Raw genomic sequence first — 19,401 nt, 5'->3', positions numbered from 1 at the left:
CAACTCTGACCAGCTTCCCTGTGCCTGAAGATGAGCATACCAAGCACCTGACTTTACATGTTTACTATTTCCTCTAGTTTGGAAAACTGTACACAGAACTTGTAATTTTCCTTTCACCACTCTTCTATAATAACCATCAAAAAAATTTTTTTTTTCAGGGCATGCTTACTGGTGGGTGCTCATTTGTGTTGGTAGACTCCTAAAATCCTTTTAGGAAATTGCAACAATACAAAATGAGGAAACAATTCGAGGGATGAATACCCTTGCATGGGACTATGCAAATGACAGGATGTAGAAAGGAACATTGACAGCACAGCTAAATCACCTGAGCTTTAACCAATCTAAATTAAACCATTACACAGAGCACAATAGGCCTGCCACTTCTTTTGTCTTCCCTAAATAACTCAATTAATTTGCTAATCTCTCTTTTGAGCCCGCCGAGTTGCATGGCACGGCGCAAACATATCCGCGCAGACACACACACGCACGCACGCACGCACGCACGCACGCACGCACGCACGCACGCACGCACGCACGCACGCACGCACGCACACAGAGCAACACACCATCCTCATCCTTTCTGAGGATGCCATCCGGCATCAGCAGTGTGGCAGCAATTGCAGCCATGGGCCTGGGTGAGAAAACACCTCCTGTAGCCGAGCAACTGTCAGGATTACTTTAAATCCTTCTGTGAAAATAATATCGGCCTCCCAGACACAGCGTGGGGAGGATAATGGGGAGACCGAATGGATCCAGAATGAATTGCTGTTTGGAAGGAGCTGCAGAGAACAGACACCCACACTGGAATTCGAAGGACAAAGCGGGGAGGGAAAAAAGGGATAGTTGATGATCTGTGCAAGCAGTGTTGTGGTGGCCTGCTGCTAACCTGTAAAATAACACATACTTTCCCAACTTTTTAGGACTACAGGCGACACAGAAGGGTGAATGTTCCCTTCAAAACCTCATAAGCATTTTATTTTGAGAAAGAAAAAAGAAAATTCTTAAATGTTAAATCTGTTATGTACGTTCACTCCTCTTTATACAACAAGAACCGTCTCAACACATTGTAAGGTTTCCAGGCACCACTGGAAGCAACTGGATATTTTAGCTGTAGTACAACAAAAGTTTGACTTTTTTCCATTTAGTTTTTAATAATTAAAATGTCAAAAATTCCTAGTTGGGATGGGGTGGGGGGGAGTGGGGGGGACAGGAAGTTGAAATTCTGAACAAAAAGGTCAGAGGCTTTTTACCAACCAGGAGAGTAATATCCAATATGGCTGCTGCACTTAGTAAGGTGTATATTTTGCACTTCTGATCGTAAACTGAGAATTTGAAGCTAACATATTTCATTTTATATCCAGCTCCGTGTGTGAGATGCTTGATATGAGAATGTAGTTTGTCCAGAATGACTTGTCGTAGTGCAAAGTCCTCTAAAACACGTTCCAGTCGACCAGTTTATATTCTGCTTAACAAGCCGATGAGGCAACAACATGAAAGTTGTTGCCTTCAACCACCAATGAGCAACAATCCTTAAATGTACTGAAGATGTGTGTTTTTTTTAACTTAAGGAAAGCTTGTTTTGATATTTTTTTTTTGTCATTACAGTGACAATATATTGCTTTAGCTTTGACCGCAGCACATATTCATTGTGGCGTCGTTTTGTTTGATCTAGAGTAACACAACATTTATCTCCACCTATATAGAGTTACTCACTGATGAGTGTTTCTCTTAAGGCTATAAAATATATGGGTTGCTCTGTTGAACTGTGGTTAGCGTTGTTACCTTGCAGCAAGAATGTCCTGTGTTTGAATACCGACACAGGGCATTTCGATATGGGGTTTGCCTGTATTGTATAAGTGTGTGTGTGTGTGTGTCGTAGTTTGTCTTGTGTGCCCCTGTCATGGACAGGCGATCTGTCCAGGGTGTACCCTGTATTGAAACTACTGAAGATGACCTTTGTAAAGCAGTCAGTTAAGCAATTTTCTTAGTTTCTATGTAAGTGGAGTTTGAGGTTGAGAGTGGTGAGAAATACAAAACAGAAACATAAAAAAAATGGTTCAAATATAAAGATTTTATTCCATTTTATGGCATAATATGAGGAGGAAATAAGATGGGGAAAGACAGCAAAACCTTATAAAAATAAAGTGACCATAAGTGTAAGTCTCTGCTATTACAACATATTATTTATTTGCATGCATTAAAAGGCACAGGAGCCAGTCCAGATGTGCTCTTTTGCAGACCGTTTCACGCTGTGCGAATCGCGTTAAAGTCTACGAATCCTCCACGACGGGCTGATGGATGGGAGCTTAGTTTGCTTTATCAGTCGTCCAGACTCTTTATCGGCTGATGTGCCTGTTTGATAAGCGGCCTGAGCGCAGTGCCCTCGTTTCTCCTCTCGCTGTCCTCCGTGTAGAGCTCGTGCTGGTGAATGTACTCTATCACGGAGTCTGGGATCAGGTACTTCACGCTCTGGTCCCGTCTGAGCGCCCGACGGATCTCCGTGGCGCTCGTCTCGTTCCTCACCCACTCCCTCACCAGGAAAACGTTCCGCCTGTGGCGGAAGAGCGTGTCCGACTCGTGCACCGCCCGCTCGGGCTGCAGACTCCCTCTGCTGACGCAGACGAGGCCGAAGCGTTGGACCAACTCCTCCACGTGGTCGTCCAACCACAGGCCCGGGATCTTGAAGCTGGAGAGGAAATCGGCTCCGCACAGCAGCTTCAGCTGGGGGAACGGGCCTGAGAGGAGAGGGAAACGGCATCGTTACGACAGCTTGACACAAAAATCTTCCTGTCAGTGTTGTGAAACTGCAGTTTGGTGTCGAATCCAACACAAACATCTGTTACAGCAGTCATCTTATGAGTTAACAGCAGAACATTACCTCATCTCAGACCCCTTCATATTAATCCATGAATCATTTGTACAGTTTTTATGATAAACCTGCAACTAGTAGGATATTCCATTGCAAAGATGATATGAGAATATATTAAAGTCAATTTTCTAAATACTATTTTACTTATTTTAGGAATAAATCTGCACAAACCATCCTACCGCGTACGTCACAAAATAGTGGTCCCACTATTTTTCCCACTAACGAACGGTGATTGACCAGATTTTTAAAAAGCTAAGCTCAACAAACCAAGTGTTGTTACTCAAAGACCTTGAGATGGAGATGATCAGCAATCATAGGAAGAAAAATTTGTCCAAGGGCAATAATGTGTAAAAAAAATAAAAGAATTACCAGTTCATAAAATATTTTAAATATTCAAGGTTGGACCAAAGTCATGAGCATAGACTTTTAATCTTAAAAAAGGGATTTGTTTTTATAGAAAATACCTATTTCAGTCATTTTCATTTCCCCAGTGACTCAGGAGTCTTACTTGATGGAGAAGCAAACTTCTCACTGGCGTCGCTGTGCCTTCCTGCGCTTTGCTCATATTCTTTCAGAATCCGCCCATGATGATACCTGGTGAACAAAGACACAAAAGAAATCTAGGTTTGTGTGTATACGTATACACGTCGGAGTTTACTCAAACTAAACATTAATGGAAGTCAAATATCATTGACCAGATCAGGAACCAGAACAGTTTTCAAATAAAGCTCCTTAAAGTTTGGTGTGCATGTGGTGTGACACGGCCTCCTTACGGCGCCACGACAACGGTCCACTTAATTTCTGATAATAAGCGCCTGATGGCTCTCAATGTAGATTACTGGAGTCCCAAAGCCATAGAAATGATTTTTATTCACGCATGTCAATAGCTTGTTTAATAATTGTCCGTTTAGCCTACTTCAAGTTGTAATACGGGTTCTGTTTAACAGATTTCTTGTTACTGCAGATCCGATGGAAATCCAGCCTGCGTTTGGCAAGTAAAATTGAACTTAGCCAGCTGAAAAATATAGTTGATCACAATTAATTTATGACGAGTAGGAGCAATTACATTTTTCCATTTATGGAAAGGTTAGTGTGGATTCACGTCTAAAACAAAGTCATCGTTTGAAAATTTCTATTCACTTAGATTATCTTTCTTGGATATTAAAATCTGTTGTGTGATCTGAAAAATTTGCAAAAAAGTGGAAAAGAAGATATTTGTAAAAGATCAAACACATTTTTTGTGTGTAAGTTTTGTATTCTGAGCTTTCAACGATGAGTACTTTGATCAAGAGATAATTTCTTTTGCACATGTAAAAAAAAAACACAACCTAAGCTCACTAGATTGTTATACAAGCTATGAACATATCACCGACAAACACCAAAAATGAGCAAGAAATATGAACTGCAAAAGCCATACAGCAGCATTCCATATAACAAAAACAAAATATACAAACATTTTCCCAGAATATTTCCTTTTCAATCTGAAAATCTAATAATTAAGGATCTAGATTTACCCAGATGCACCAAGAAAAGTTGTACAATCTTAGATTTTGGGGACGAGTGTGCAAAGAATTACAATAATATGAACAAAAGATATCTTACGTCCTTACAGCAAAGAAGAACCTCACCCAGGGAAAACAAATTGCTTTAGCAACAAGAGGCAACCAGTTTAGCAGTCTTGAGAGAGCAGTCTCCATCTTTCTGCCTCTTCCTGGCTTCACAGAGGCTTTTGCCACTGTTTATACAATGAACTTAACAGCCTGGGACCTTGTTTTCACTCCATAGGAAATCAAGTTCAGCCTGGCGGCCATTCAGACAGTAAACCTGCATCTCAGGAACAGCGACAGCGGTAGAAAACTGCTGACGTGGTGAAGGGCCGACATCATCTCCCTCGTAAAGCCCATTAGAACAGCAGTAAAACTATAATAGCTGCTTCCGAATTAAAATGCGATTCAAAACATGTTGCTTGCAATAAACTGAGAATACGCTCACAAATTAATTAGTAATTTTAATTAGTAATTACGTTTAAATGGAGTCTCACATACGATGATGAACGGTGGCTCGGAAAGTCGTTCATAAACTTTAAGCTCCTTATATTTTTGCCATGCTGAAATCACGATTCCACGTACGTCGTCGGACTTTCAAGGAAGCGATTTACTGCGAAGCGTAAAGGAAATGATACCGTGAAAGCTTAGCCGGTAACACTTTATTTGAAGGGGGGTGAATAAGACTGTCATGACACCATCATAAACATGACATAACACCTGTCATGAACATGAATAAGCCTTCATGAATATTTATGACTGTTGTCATAAATATTCATGAAGGCTTATTCATGTTCCTGACAGGTGTTATGTCATGTTAATGAAAGTGTCATGACAGTCTTATTCACCCCCCCTTCAAATAAAGTGTTACCAAATAAACTACTGGCCATCAGTTGCAAATGCCAGAAATTATTTTTGTTAAATCCAATATGGCCGACAGACCAAAAGCATGCCAACCAACCCGATCCCTCCTTCTACTGTAGACGACTCTAGCAGGTAAAAGAAATATTGTGTCATCAGATAACCCCTAAAGAACAATACTACCGATGTATTTTTTGAATAACAACTGTGTATTTGGAGAAAATTACAATTGATCACCTAAAAAAATAAAATAATAATAAAAAAAAATGTTTACAAAAATTTTTCCTACCTTATTTTAATGCCTTAAGAAAATAACAAAAATGGGGAAAAAAATCTCGACACAAAGGATCATAATTCATGCATGAAACGGTTAATATTAAGTTATTAATATGAAGAACAACACTCCCAAAAACTCTCAAATGTCATTAAATTNGTATTGATCATTCTGTCACATCCTTTAATCTAAACCATTGTTTTTGTAGCTCTCACTGCATGTTTAGGGTCATTTTCTTGCTATACTGTCTCAATTCTTTTGCATCCTCTTAACGGCTTTTCCTCCAGTTCTACATTTCAACTTTACGTATTCACACGAAACTCCAGTTAAGCGTATTGAAGTTTGTGGTTGTAACATGACAAAATCCAGGAGCATGCTCTGCATTTTTCAGCTTCGCTTCAGTGTGAAGCCACTAATGAGGCTACTGCTGCCACACAGTCGAAAGCACTTCTGAACTTGAGCTTCTGTACATTTTGCGTATCTACTCTGTCCTCCTCAGTCCCCAGTCGCTGTTTCCTGTTGGACTGTAGACAGATAATGTTTTATCAACGTGTGTTTTAAATTCTATTACAATTAGAACTGAATTGGAGTGAACTGAATTGTGGATCTGCTTGATTTGAGCTCGGTTTTCTCACATCACTTTCCCTTATCCTCAGCTAGCCTCACCATGTCCCCAGCAACATTTGCTCCCTGGTTCTCATTTACTTAACTTCTATCCACTCACCTCATTATCCCCCGCACTACTTAAGCTCCTCTCTTTCTGCCAGATACATTTGCCGTTAACCGTTTTAGTGGATGCATACGCCACTGTGATTTCTACCGAAGACGGCTCGCTCGTCTCCCTTAGTTATTCGTATGATTCTGTTGTTTTCGACTCCTCTTCACCGCAGTGCTCCGGTTGCTTCTTTAGATTTTACCCAAGTAATCCATCTACCGTCCAGAGATGCATTTCTGCACGTACCAGAGCAGGTTAAACCCAAAGAAACGGCATTTTTCCTCCCCCTCACCACTTCTCAGTCTGCTTTTCCCAAACGTGGCCGTTTTTAAGCCGTACAGTAAATGTGTTTTGTACCTCATAGTGACCACTGTCTCCGTCCAGTCTGGCTGCTGGCTCTCCCATTCATCAACCGTGACCCAGTTAGAGCTCTGAAGGGCCAGTTTAGCCATAGAAATCCGATGCTTCGCAGGGACCAGGCCTTGCTTTCCATATCCGTCACTCACCGGAGACACGATGCCCCCCACCACCTCGAAGCGGCCTGAGGAGGGAGATTATTAAAGCCGTTTTTTTTCCAGGTCATGACAGTCAATAAAGAAAAAGAACATTATTCAGAAGATAAAGTATCCTCATGGAGATTATGAGGTTGTATCCTGAATGTTTCATTAGATCTGACATTTAAATATGACTCGCTTTTATTATAACTCGGCGATACGAGTGCTTGCCCATGACTTAATCGATCTACGCTGTGCTGTACTTCATAGCCTAGGCTTTGCAGCATTACTTTGTTTTTGCAAAAAAACAAACAAACAAAAAAAAAAACAGGACTGCAATGCAACTGTGGCACAAACAAAAAGGAATATGCATGCACTTTAAGGCAAATCAGATAAAAGTGGTAAAAAGCATGAAAGAGCATTAATCATCCATCCATCCATTCAACTATCCTACATGTATGTAAGATGTTCTCTTATATAGAAACATAGTCCCTCCTGTATGTCCTGGGTCCTCCAGGATGTGTGTTCATGGAAACTATAATGTGCAGTACGCATAGATTCACAAAGGAACCAGCACAGGGACGATATAACCGTTAAGTATAATGATGCTGTTAGGACCTTGTGACAAACCCAGCCGTATTTTACTGCAACTAAAGCTGCTACATGGGAAAGATTTATAAATGTTAACATTAGTTGTTTTTCTTCTTGTTACCAACACTTCTGCTGTGATGTGTTGTGTGTGTGTGTATATATATAAGATGATTTATGTTTTGTATGATTCTGGCATTATGAAAATGTAGCTAAATCCTGCTTCCATATTAAAAAAATGGAGCAACATTTTCTAGGTTGTATTTATGATAGCCACAAAGATCTAATGATCCTTCTGTAATATCGTTAACAAAAGCAGGTTCCAGCTCATCAGGTATGCATGACATGCTGTCTGTATGCAGATATGCATCGACATATAGGGTACAGCAGTCTTTATTAACAAAACCCTTTTTATACACAAACAGAAGTGACACGGATGCAGAAGAATTTAAACTTAAGTGTTTGTTCAGTTCCATGTTAGAACTTCCTAAAACAGATTTATTTACTGAGATTACATCACACACAGGTGGACTGTTTTTTTTTTTTTTGCTTCTCAATAACTTTTGCAAAGCACATATCATTTTCCTTCCAGTTCACAGTTATGCATTAATCTGTGTTGGCTGGAGTTCATGACATAAAATCTCCATAAAATGACAAAAATGCAAGAAATGTTTCGGCTTTTCGAGCGCCGTGTGCAGAGACCCATGCAGTCTCTGACCAGGTGCTTTTAGGTGGATTCTGCACTGCTTCCTATAAGCCTGTGTGCGGCATTGCAGAAGGTTTGGACCGGCTACTTGAGGTGCAGAATATAATCCTAGTTAAATAACGGATCGCTAAGATTATTTCTTATTTACCAATTTCTTCACCCTATACATTCAACTCTTTGGATTACGTAGTTGAGAAGAGGTTAATCTGAAACAATAATTTTACAACCCGAGGCTGCTCAGTGGCACAGTTGGTAGCACTGGTGCCTGGTGTGGGTTCTCTCCGGGTACTCCGGTTTCCTCCCACTGCCCAAAAACATGACTGTGTCTGTACTGCTCTACAACGGACTGGCGACCTGTTAAGCGTGTACGCCGCCTCTCGTCAGCACCCCTCACAGCTCCACAAGGGATAAGCGTGTTGGATAATGGATGGATGGATGAATTTTATAACCAAAGCTTTAAATAACTACTTTGGTGAGAACAATAAGTAAGTCTAAACAGTTTTGTTGATCTGCACAAATCACATTACATTCACTTGACGGACGTCAGTCTAATGATCTAGCTTAGCGGTTCTCAACGTGGGCGGTACCGCCCCCCAGGGGGCATTCAGAGTACGGCAGGGGGCGCTCGCGGACATTTTTACAAAAGGGGGGCGCTGGGATGCCTTTGGGGGGCGTTTGGTCCAAGGTAAACTTTACACTTTAAATGCACAACAATACCAGTTTAGACTTTGAGCAACTTGGTAAAACTGTATTGTGTAACATTAAACCATGCTTGGTTGCAACAATATACATGGCAGCTCTTCTCTTGAAAAATCAACACATGATGTGAAACACATGATGATTAGGCGGCGCAGCAGGTGATGAGTGAAGATTACTGATGGTGAGCGTCAATAAATGATAAAATAAATCTAGCAACAGGAAAGAAACTAAAGTGGACATAGCAATAAACCAAGAGAGGATAATTACTAATCAAAGGAAACTAAATGGGAATGAATGAATAACAAAATGCAAGAATAAACTAAGAAACTAAAGTAAATACAGAGGAATAAACTGCTATGGCAAGACCTTTCGATCAATAATTAATACAGAGGACTGTATGGCAAGAATAAACACACCATTTCCAGATAAAAAGTAAAATAATATTGTTGAAATGTCATGGGTTTGTTGAGACCACATCTAGTACTGAGAATAAATATATCTTACAGATCATAACAGTAAGTAACTTATCACTTATTCATGTTTTTAATTAGATTTGATTAAGAACCAGATTTGTTCTTTGTAATTTCTGTCCAGTAAAACTATTGATCTATAAATCAATAGACAGGTCTATATAAAGATATAATCAGTGTTTCTGTCTCAAATTTCTATGGCATTAAAAGGATCTGGAACTTTTGTTTTTCCACTGAAAGCTCTGGATTGCACACTAAATGCCATGTGGGTGAAGTTTTATGGATGATACTCTGGTGTCCCATTCTCCTGAAGGCAGCACAGAGCTGCACCACTGAAGAGAAGAAGAGCTATGATTAATGTCGTTACAGTTCTATCCATGTTTTAATGTTGCAGAGCTCAGTCGTTTTGCAAATAGTTCAAAGTTTAAACTGGCATGTTGAACATCTTTTATCTGGTCATTTTGTGGAATATTTAACAACTAGAAAATAGCACAAAATAAGAATATTTTTTTCCACTCTGATTGGCTGCTGTTAGACCTACCAATTTTAACTTGAATGTTCATTGCATTTTTCGTAGACACCCGTGAAAATAATTTCTATTCCCATGGCTTTTTTGTTCTCTGGGAAATTATTTTTGATGATAAATACAGAAACAAGCATAAAAATCAAAACATCTACAATAGTGATAGTAATATTAATGATAAAATAATGGTCAGTGCAAAGTAGCCTGCAAATTTTTTGGTGGGGGGCGGTGAGGGACCTGGATAAAGGCTAGGGGGGCGCTGGCCCAAAAAAGGTTGAGAAACACTGATCTAGATGCTTTGACGCTAAGGAGATAGCTTTAATGCCAAGCAAAAACACAGATGGCAGACGCTGCGTCTGTTATGTTCGGACCTGACCTGTGCTGTGCATGTGGTCCCTGGCCAGCTNGATAGCTTTAATGCCAAGCAAAAACACAGATGGCAGACGCTGCGTCTGTTATGTTCGGACCTGACCTGTGCTGTGCATGTGGTCCCTGGCCAGCTCAAATAGCCGCATGTGCTGATTGGTGATTGGATTAAAAGAGCCGCAGGCTAACAAAACCAGTGGAACACGGCAGGAGGCCATCCTGGTTGACTCGCTCACACTGTTGGTCTCCGAGTAACCTGAGAGGAAAGCAGAGGAAAGTCTTATTCCAAACTTTTCAGTGAAGTTGAGAGGAAGAACTAAAAGGTATTCTTTATTTACAAGTTGTTCTGAGTGAATAAGTTGAATAAGATGAACATATTGGCAATCTCATTCATTTTCTGTACAGTTTACAAGTTTAAACAGTGTTGCTATCGGCGTAACTATGACCAACGAGTTCTCGGCTCATTTTAAAGGAGGAGTTTGAAGTAAATAGATTAGTACCTCCATGAGAAATGGCTGAAAGTTGTTTACGTTTTGAAAAGAACGTATAGCAAAACCAAGCAGATTTAGAAAGTTATGATCTGATGCAACATTTAGAGGTGCAGTGCAACCCCTGAGTTTTTGCTTCATTTTTTTTTTGTCACATAAGTGTTTCAAATCATCCAACGCATATTAAGTTCAAATAAAGATAAATACAAAACCAGCTTTCAAATGTTGTTTGAATCATAAAACATAAGAAAAGAATACTCCACAAACTAACCTGGCCCTTTTTTTAAACAAGTAAAAAATATAATTTAAATAGAATCTGTCAAACAATATGAAGCAGGGGGAAAAGTTCGGAAAAAGCAGCACATAATGCCCATATCTAAGGAAATTTAAAAACAGATCAGAAACAAATCAGGTGACATCTATCAGTAAAAAAAAAGTTTGGAAGGACATTTTTAAAACTTTCTGATCACGTGAGACCAATTATTCACAAATGGAGAAAACATGGAAGAGTGTTGAACCTTCTCAGTAGCCAACAAACAAGAATTACTCTAAAGACGGTGGCACTTTGATGATCTGGAACTGCTTTGCTAATTCAGGACTTTGATGACTTAATAATACTGAAATAAAGTGCTTTTCGGTGATACTCCAATGTATTGAGTTTAAGGTGTTAAAGTTATAAAACAACAACACTCTGATAAACACCGATTTGACATTGAGATGCAAGGAAGCAATAAACGGCTTAGCTGATCGAGAGCAGTGCCCTATACGACATTTTAACCATTTAAATACTGTGAAATAAAATACAAAATAACTCTATATTACAACCCACACATCATTTCACATCATTCCAAAAGCCTTCATCGGTTTGTTACCTTCAATTTTCACATTTGGTCGGCGTGTTACTATTATTCCACTCCCCCTGCTCTGTGAAGTAAACGATTAAAGGTTCCGCAGTTTAAAACAGGCAAAAGTGCGACCCCTTGTGGGGAAAAGTTAAACAGCAGTGAAGGAACTGTCCATGGTTCTTAAGTATGGAGCTACAATGAACTAGATACTCACTTTAAAAACACTGTAATTGTGTTGCAATTAGTTTCCTTTACATTTTTACCCCATAAATCAAACTTTTCCCTGTTGTTTTAACATAATTGCTGCAACAATGTAAAATTAATGTGTGTGACATTATAAGTTTGAGCTTTAGAAAAACAATCTGTGGGTGTAATTAATTAATTATCATCATCATCATCATCATCAAACAAGTGTATTTGAGTATATTCAGCTCCTGTTCTTTTGCACAAATGTCAGTTTTCTTGTGCTTATTGGACACATTAGGAGACCATTAATCAAACAAAATATTGACACCAAAAGAGGTTGTGCCAGAGAATGAATGTAAGCACAAAGGAGAAGTGGTACAAGCAGAGGACTGAGAAACTGGTAGACGATGGGGTTCATGTCTTCATGTGGGGCATGACCATCCCTACAGATCGTACCATCTCTGCAAACGGATCAGACATTGTGGTCCATGACAAGAACAACAAAATATGATGAAGATGACAAAGAACAAAGATGTTGAGAAAGAAGTCACATGTATGTGGGATACAAAAACTTGAGCTACAGCAATTGTAAATGGAGATTTGGGAAGCATTAATAAAGGTATCCAAGAGCAACTGGACAAACTCCTAATGCAGAGTCAGTGCCAAAGAAATACAAAAGACTATATGGTGCAGGAATTGTTTGCAAAACTTACTAAGAGGCTGGGCAGGTCTGCTGTCCATTAACATCTTTGAGTTCCATCTGATTTTAGTATTGTAGTTACTCAATGGATTGTGATGGGAGTTGTCCAGCATGGATCCCCTCACAACCTCTCATGGATCCCTGTAACATTTACCATATGAAACACTGACATTTGTGGAGATGCACTAATGCAAAATCCATGTACTCCAAGTAACTTTTCACTCTTTGTGGTTGCAAACTGCTTGGTACATGCAAACAGGACGTACTATTGATGTCTATTTGATTATTTGTAAAGTAAGTTAAACCACAGCAGCAGGTACTTTCAGTGAAGTCGTCATCAGTCAGAAAAACAATGTTGGTTTGTTTAGCGTGGTTTTTCAGTCAATAAAATGTTGTGGCTACTACTATAACTACTGTTAGTTAGTGTGTGTTTGTCTATATGTACCTTCACAAGTTTTGTGAAGGTACATATGTTCTGTGCTGTGTTTATGTTCTGTATCTCTGTTATTCGCCTAAGTCACTCGAGGTCTTCTCCTCTCTCTAATCCCCAGAATGCACACCTATATTCAGGAGAAGAAGAAACACAGGGGAATTGCTCAACAACACACAGCAGCGATTCTGCTACAGGGGAAAAAAAACAAAAACTTTAAGACTGGGAGTTTTGTGAGGGGGAGTAAAGCTGCAATGATCAGAGTCTCTTGTTAGGTGAAAACAGCAAAAAAAAAAAAAAAAAAAAATATCACATCGTGCTGATTCCGATCCGGCAAATAAAAGAGAAAAACATCAAAATGACACAGATTGGAAAAGACAGCAGTAGGATTTTAATGAAATAGTTGAAACAGCTTGCAAAAAACGACACCAAACAGACATGGAAGGGAGCAATCAGGAAAACTCCAAACCGACATTAACATGAAATGCGGTGACATAAGTGAATGTGAATCGTTGAATTGTACAGGTTATATGTCACAATAAAAATTACAAAAACTTAAACGAACGACAATGACTCACAGTGCTCTTTTGTCTCAAAAGCCGTATCTTTTATCAGNGATAGCTTTAATGCCAAGCAAAAACACAGATGGCAGACGCTGCGTCTGTTATGTTCGGACCTGACCTGTGCTGTGCATGTGGTCCCTGGCCAGCTCAAATAGCCGCATGTGCTGATTGGTGATTGGATTAAAAGAGCCGCAGGCTAACAAAACCAGTGGAACACGGCAGGAGGCCATCCTGGTTGACTCGCTCACACTGTTGGTCTCCGAGTAACCTGAGAGGAAAGCAGAGGAAAGTCTTATTCCAAACTTTTCAGTGAAGTTGAGAGGAAGAACTAAAAGGTATTCTTTATTTACAAGTTGTTCTGAGTGAATAAGTTGAATAAGATGAACATATTGGCAATCTCATTCATTTTCTGTACAGTTTACAAGTTTAAACAGTGTTGCTATCGGCGTAACTATGACCAACGAGTTCTCGGCTCATTTTAAAGGAGGAGTTTGAAGTAAATAGATTAGTACCTCCATGAGAAATGGCTGAAAGTTGTTTACGTTTTGAAAAGAACGTATAGCAAAACCAAGCAGATTTAGAAAGTTATGATCTGATGCAACATTTAGAGGTGCAGTGCAACCCCTGAGTTTTTGCTTCTTTTTTTGTCACACATAATTGTTTCAAATCATCCAACGCATATTAAGTTCAAATAAAGATAAATACAAAACCAGCTTTCAAATGTTGTTTGAATCATAAAACATAAGAAAAGAATACTCCACAAACTAACCTGGCCCTTTTTTTAAACAAGTAAAAAATATAATTTAAATAGAATCTGTCAAACAATATGAAGCAGGGGGAAAAGTTCGGAAAAAGCAGCACATAATGCCCATATCTAAGGAAATTTAAAAACGGATCAGAAACAAATCAGGTGACATCTATCAGTAAAAAAAAAGTTTGGAAGGACATTTTTAAAACTTTCTGATCACGTGAGACCAATTATTCACAAATGGAGAAAACATGGAAGAGTGTTGAACCTTCTCAGTAGCCAACAAACAAGAATTACTCTAAAGACGGTGGCACTTTGATGATCTGGAACTGCTTTGCTAATTCAGGACTTTGATGACTTAATAATACTGAAATAAAGTGCTTTTCGGTGATACTCCAATGTATTGAGTTTAAGGTGTTAAAGTTATAAAACAACAACACTCTGATAAACACCGATTTGACATTGAGATGCAAGGAAGCAATAAACGGCTTAGCTGATCGAGAGCAGTGCCCTATACGACATTTTAACCATTTAAATACTGTGAAATAAAATACAAAATAACTCTATATTACAACCCACACATCATTTCACATCATTCCAAAAGCCTTCATCGGTTTGTTACCTTCAATTTTCACATTTGGTCGGCGTGTTACTATTATTCCACTCCCCCTGCTCTGTGAAGTAAACGATTAAAGGTTCCGCAGTTTAAAACAGGCAAAAGTGCGACCCCTTGTGGGGAAAAGTTAAACAGCTGTGAAGGAACTGTCCATGGTTCTTAAGTATGGAGCTACAATGAACTAGATACTCACTTTAAAAACACTGTAATTGTGTTGCAATTAGTTTCCTTTACATTTTTACCCCATAAATCAAACTTTTCCCTGTTGTTTTAACATAATTGCTGCAACAATGTAAAATTAATGTGTGTGACATTATAAGTTTGAGCTTTAGAAAAACAATCTGTGGGTGTAATTAATTAATTATCATCATCATCATCATCATCAAACAAGTGTATTTGAGTATATTCAGCTCCTGTTCTTTTGCACAAATGTCAGTTTTCTTGTGCTTATTGGACACATTAGGAGACCATTAATCAAACAAAATATTGACACCAAAAGAGGTTGTGCCAGAGAATGAATGTAAGCACAAAGGAGAAGTGGTACAAGCAGAGGACTGAGAAACTGGTAGACGATGGGGTTCATGTCTTCATGTGGGGCATGACCATCCCTACAGATCGTACCATCTCTGCAAACGGATCAGACATTGTGCTCCATGACAAGAACAACAAAATATGATGAAGATGACAAAGAACAAAGATGTTGAGAAAGAAGTCACATGTATGTGGGATACAAAAACTTGAGCTACAGCAATTGTAAATGGAGATTTGGGAAGCATTAATAAAGGTATCCAAGAGCAACTGGACAAACTCCTAATGCAGAGTCAGTGCCAAAGAAATACAAAAGACTATATGGTGCAGGAATTGTTTGCAAACTTACTAAGAGGCTGGGCAGGTCTGCTGTCCATTAACATCTTTGAGTTCCATCTGATTTTAGTATTGTAGTTACTCAATGGATTGTGATGGGAGTTGTCCAGCATGGATCCCCTCACAACCTCTCATGGATCCCTGTAACATTTACCATATGAAACACTGACATTTGTAGAGATGCACTAATGCAAAATCCATGTACTCCAAGTAACTTTTCACTCTTTGTGGTTGCAAACTGCTTGGTACATGCAAACAGGGCATACTATTGATGTCTATTTGATTATTTGTAAAGTAAGTTAAACCCCAGCAGCAGGTACTTTCAGTGAAGTCGTCATCAGTCAGAAAAACAATGTTGGTTTGTTTAGCGTGGTTTTTCAGTCAATAAAATGTTGTGGCTACTACTATAACTACTGTTAGTTAGTGTGTGTTTGTCTATATGTACCTTCACAAGTTTTGGTCCTTGAATGCATTGCTGTGTTTATGTTCTGTATCTCTGTTATTCGCCTAAGTCACTCGAGGTCTTCTCCTCTCTCTAATCCCCAGAATGCACACCTATATTCAGGAGAAGAAGAAGCACAGGGGAATTGCTCAACAACACACAGCAGCGATTCTGCTACAGGGGAAAAAAAACAAAAACTTTAAGACTGGGAGTTTTGTGAGGGGGAGTAAAGCTGCAATGATCAGAGTCTCTTGTTAGGTGAAAACAGCAAAAAAAAAAAAAAAATCATGCTGATTCCGATCCGGCAAATAAAAGAGAAAAACATCAAAATGACACAGATTGGAAAAGACAGCAGTAGGATTTTAATGAAATAGTTGAAACAGCTTGCAAAAAACGACACCAAACAGACATGGAAGGGAGCAATCAGGAAAACTCCAAACCGACATTAACATGAAATGCGGTGACATAAGTGAATGTGAATCGTTGAATTGTACAGGTTATATGTCACAATAAAAATTACAAAAACTTAAACGAACGACAATGACTCACAGTGCTCTTTTGTCTCAAAAGCCGTATCTTTTATCAGAGGTGTGTACGCGTGAGAGCCGCTTGAAACTCTTCTCATTATCTACACACATCACTTTTTTTTTTTTAAATTTTCCATCGCCTTTTACTATTTTATTTTTCTATAAACTGTAACGTCAAGAATGCCAAAAAAAAGCCACGATATCGCAACAATTTTATTCTTCAAAATAAAATTGCACAACGTGTGAACTTCAGTTGTGTATGGTTTAAAAGCTAAAAAAAATCTAAATAAATTGAGCTAAATTCCTAATATTTTAGCTTTTGTGTTTATACAGACTTTTATAAAAGTATTTCCATGACTGAAAGTAACACAATCGTCCAACCTTGCTTTATTTTGAAACGTCATATCCGTAAACCATAGTTAATTGACGCTGCTTAGACGGCGGCACCGCTCTCTCTCTTTCCTCGCGCTACCATTGATAGTCTCTCGACCCTCCAAGATTCCTTCGCGCGACCGTCCAGCTGAGTAGATCCCCGCGCTCGCGAGGTGAGCCAGGATTTGAGGAGAGGAGAGCACGCGAAGACGTTTCACGCTCAGCTCGATAAAACATGCACATCCTCGGCGTCCCGTTTGCGCTGCTTTGGCTTCTCTCCGGCTCCTCCTGCGCTCTCGGTGGGAAAGGTAGGAGCACGAAAATAAAGTAGACGGGGAAAATAAGCTTCGTTGGTTTGGAACAGAAGTCGTCATTTGGAGGCTTGAGTTGCACAAGTTGGAAATTGAAGTGACAGTCGTTGTTATGATTTTCAGATGAGATTAGAATGGGACTCTGGTTAAGTTCTGCTGAATATTCAGTAGTTGTACTTCCCTTTATTGACTTGAGGTTCGTTAAGAAGCCAGCTTCTGGCCCGCAGTTAATGTGGAGCAGGTGCTCAATTCAAGTGAAGGCAGGTTATAGTTGTTTTGAGTGGTTCTTGCCTAGATAATTGCTATTTATTTATCCTTTGGGAAGAATACTGTGGTTATTTTGTGCATCATCATGATGTACTGTATATAAATATGTTTAATGTAGTGTTAGTCCATGTCAGGTAATTTGTAAGGTTCACGTTTGATTTATTTGTTTTAAGCAACAATATTCATAGTTGGTATATAAGCTAAATGTCATTTATTTATTCATTTATTTCAGTTTCAGTTCTTTGACAAAACATGAATTCTTGGTTTTATATTTGTATGTTTGAAATCTTTTACATTTTAAGCTTTGCACACAGACGCATGAACAAGAGTACCGACAGCAAAAAGTGAATGTTTCACCTTTTTTTTCCAGTGAGAAATATTAGATTCTGGTAAACTTTCATTAGTTTTGCCAGGAATCCCTGAAGCATTAGTTATTTTCTCAGTCTTGATCGTCTGAATGGGGTTAGAAAATTAATTTAGGTAGAGGGAGAAAGTGAATTCTTGTAATTTTTAATGTGAGTGAAGTGGAGGAAGTATTGGCTAGTCAGGGTACATTGCTTGAAAAATCTTTTTATTTAACTGAAAATGTAAACTTTTATTTTGACAAAAACAATTAAAAAATGATCAAAGCTGTAAAAATAAGAAATTGTACATTGGGTTTTAAAATGCTTAAAACCCAGTGCAAATATTTTTTTTGTCAATCTTGCTGATTGAAGGACCAACTGCCCTGCTTTCATACAGCTAATTCAAATTGATTGGTGATTAATAAGCTTCCGGTGAAACTGATGACCTGCTAAGGAGGTCAATCATTCATTTGCATCAGATTTGTAGGAGCAAATAATATTTAAAACATGCAGCTGGGGAACAAGCTTTATGGACCAGGTTTGAAGAAAAATATATTATTTATAAAGAAATGGATGATTTTACTCATCTTTTAAACTCCTTTTGCTTGAAGTGCATCAAAATTCACATTCCAAAAATGTCACAATAACTGTTGGAAAACAACAGAATTTATGCTGTTTATTGCTGAATACCTTTTGAGATGTCCACCATAAGTGTGAACATATAGTTTGTCTAATGTTGATGCTTAGTAGCTTGTTGCAAAGCAATCCTAAGAAAAATTTAGTGTGTTATAATAAGTTCTCAGAGAGGGCAGCCATGCTGTATTTAATCACATCCTTACCCTATGATATTTTCACATCTACTACTTATTCTGTCTCTCTCTCACACACACACACACACACACACAGACACAGACACACAGACAGACAGACGTGTGACACACGTTGTGGTGACTGGTGTTGCCAGCGAAGGGAAGCGGTGGTTTACACTGGTATTAATTGGGTCTCTAGAGGGAGGAGCGCCAGGATGGGCTGTCTGCGCGAAAGCAAACATTATCATTATTTCTGCTGTTTATAAAAGTCATCCATATGGTCAATAGCCAGTGAGAAGACTAAGTAGGTTTGCATTAAGTTTAGAGAAGTGTCAGTTTCTTTGGAGATTTCATCATCTCATTTAGGTTTCAAAGATGGATATATTCAGCTCAGCTCTTCTAATGAAAGTCTACAAGCCAAAACAAGAGTGTCTGTCTGGTGTTGGCTGAAACAGTTGCATGTCTTCATAATTAATGTCTCCTCACATGTCACTAATGCATTTGGCAAGAAGACAGGATGACATAACGCCATGCAAGATTTGTAGGCAGCCTGCACAAGTCTCAAAGATGGTGCAATTTCTTTTAGGTATTTTTCAGGTTTTGGTAATGATGGGAAAGGAAAACATACCTTATTATGCACACACCAACAATAATCCACCCTTATAGCCTTCATTTATCCAAGTAGGATGGAAAAACCTCTTACTGCATTACCAGGTTGCTAAAAACTTGATTGGTTTTAATGGTGTAAATGAATATCACTGACAAATTTTATGAAAATTT

The 19,401-nt window shown here is 38.8% G+C and overlaps 2 protein-coding genes across 4 annotated transcripts in view; one reads left to right on the top strand and one right to left on the bottom strand.

Moving 5' to 3' along the window:
* Positions 1 to 2,052: 2,052 nt before the first annotated feature.
* nmnat3 (nicotinamide nucleotide adenylyltransferase 3) lies at positions 2,053 to 14,767 on the bottom strand. Of its 3 annotated transcripts, none has more exons than XM_016678032.1 (5): positions 14,692 to 14,767; positions 13,440 to 13,589; positions 6,621 to 6,804; positions 3,378 to 3,463; positions 2,053 to 2,735 (listed from the first exon to the last, which is right to left on the bottom strand). In XM_016678032.1, exons 2-5 carry the CDS (start codon positions 13,549 to 13,551, stop codon positions 2,320 to 2,322), a joined length of 798 nt encoding a protein of 265 aa, XP_016533518.1. In that variant the 5' UTR covers positions 13,552 to 13,589; positions 14,692 to 14,767; the 3' UTR covers positions 2,053 to 2,319. The 3 variants fall into 3 exon arrangements, with proteins under 3 accessions (XP_016533518.1, XP_016533517.1, XP_016533519.1); XM_016678031.1 differs by lacking the exons at positions 13,440 to 13,589; positions 14,692 to 14,767 and adding exons at positions 10,216 to 10,365; positions 11,470 to 11,545; XM_016678033.1 differs by lacking the exons at positions 13,440 to 13,589; positions 14,692 to 14,767 and adding an exon at positions 10,120 to 10,143.
* Positions 14,768 to 16,984: 2,217 nt separating this feature from the next.
* The window catches only part of LOC103147004 (calsyntenin-2-like), a 148,851-nt gene continuing 146,434 nt past the window's right edge, over positions 16,985 to 19,401 (top strand). The window contains exon 1 of the mRNA XM_007565136.2: positions 16,985 to 17,198. Coding sequence (XP_007565198.1) covers positions 17,126 to 17,198 — 73 coding nt within the window. The 5' untranslated portion in view covers positions 16,985 to 17,125. The remainder of the gene's footprint in view (positions 17,199 to 19,401) is intronic.

Source organism: Poecilia formosa, unplaced genomic scaffold (genome assembly GCF_000485575.1).
Source record: "Poecilia formosa unplaced genomic scaffold, Poecilia_formosa-5.1.2 Scaffold172, whole genome shotgun sequence".
Classification (NCBI taxonomy): Eukaryota; Metazoa; Chordata; class Actinopteri; order Cyprinodontiformes; family Poeciliidae; genus Poecilia; species Poecilia formosa.
The sequence above is the reverse complement of the archived record's forward strand: the minus strand, read 5'-3'. Positions and strand labels throughout refer to the sequence as shown.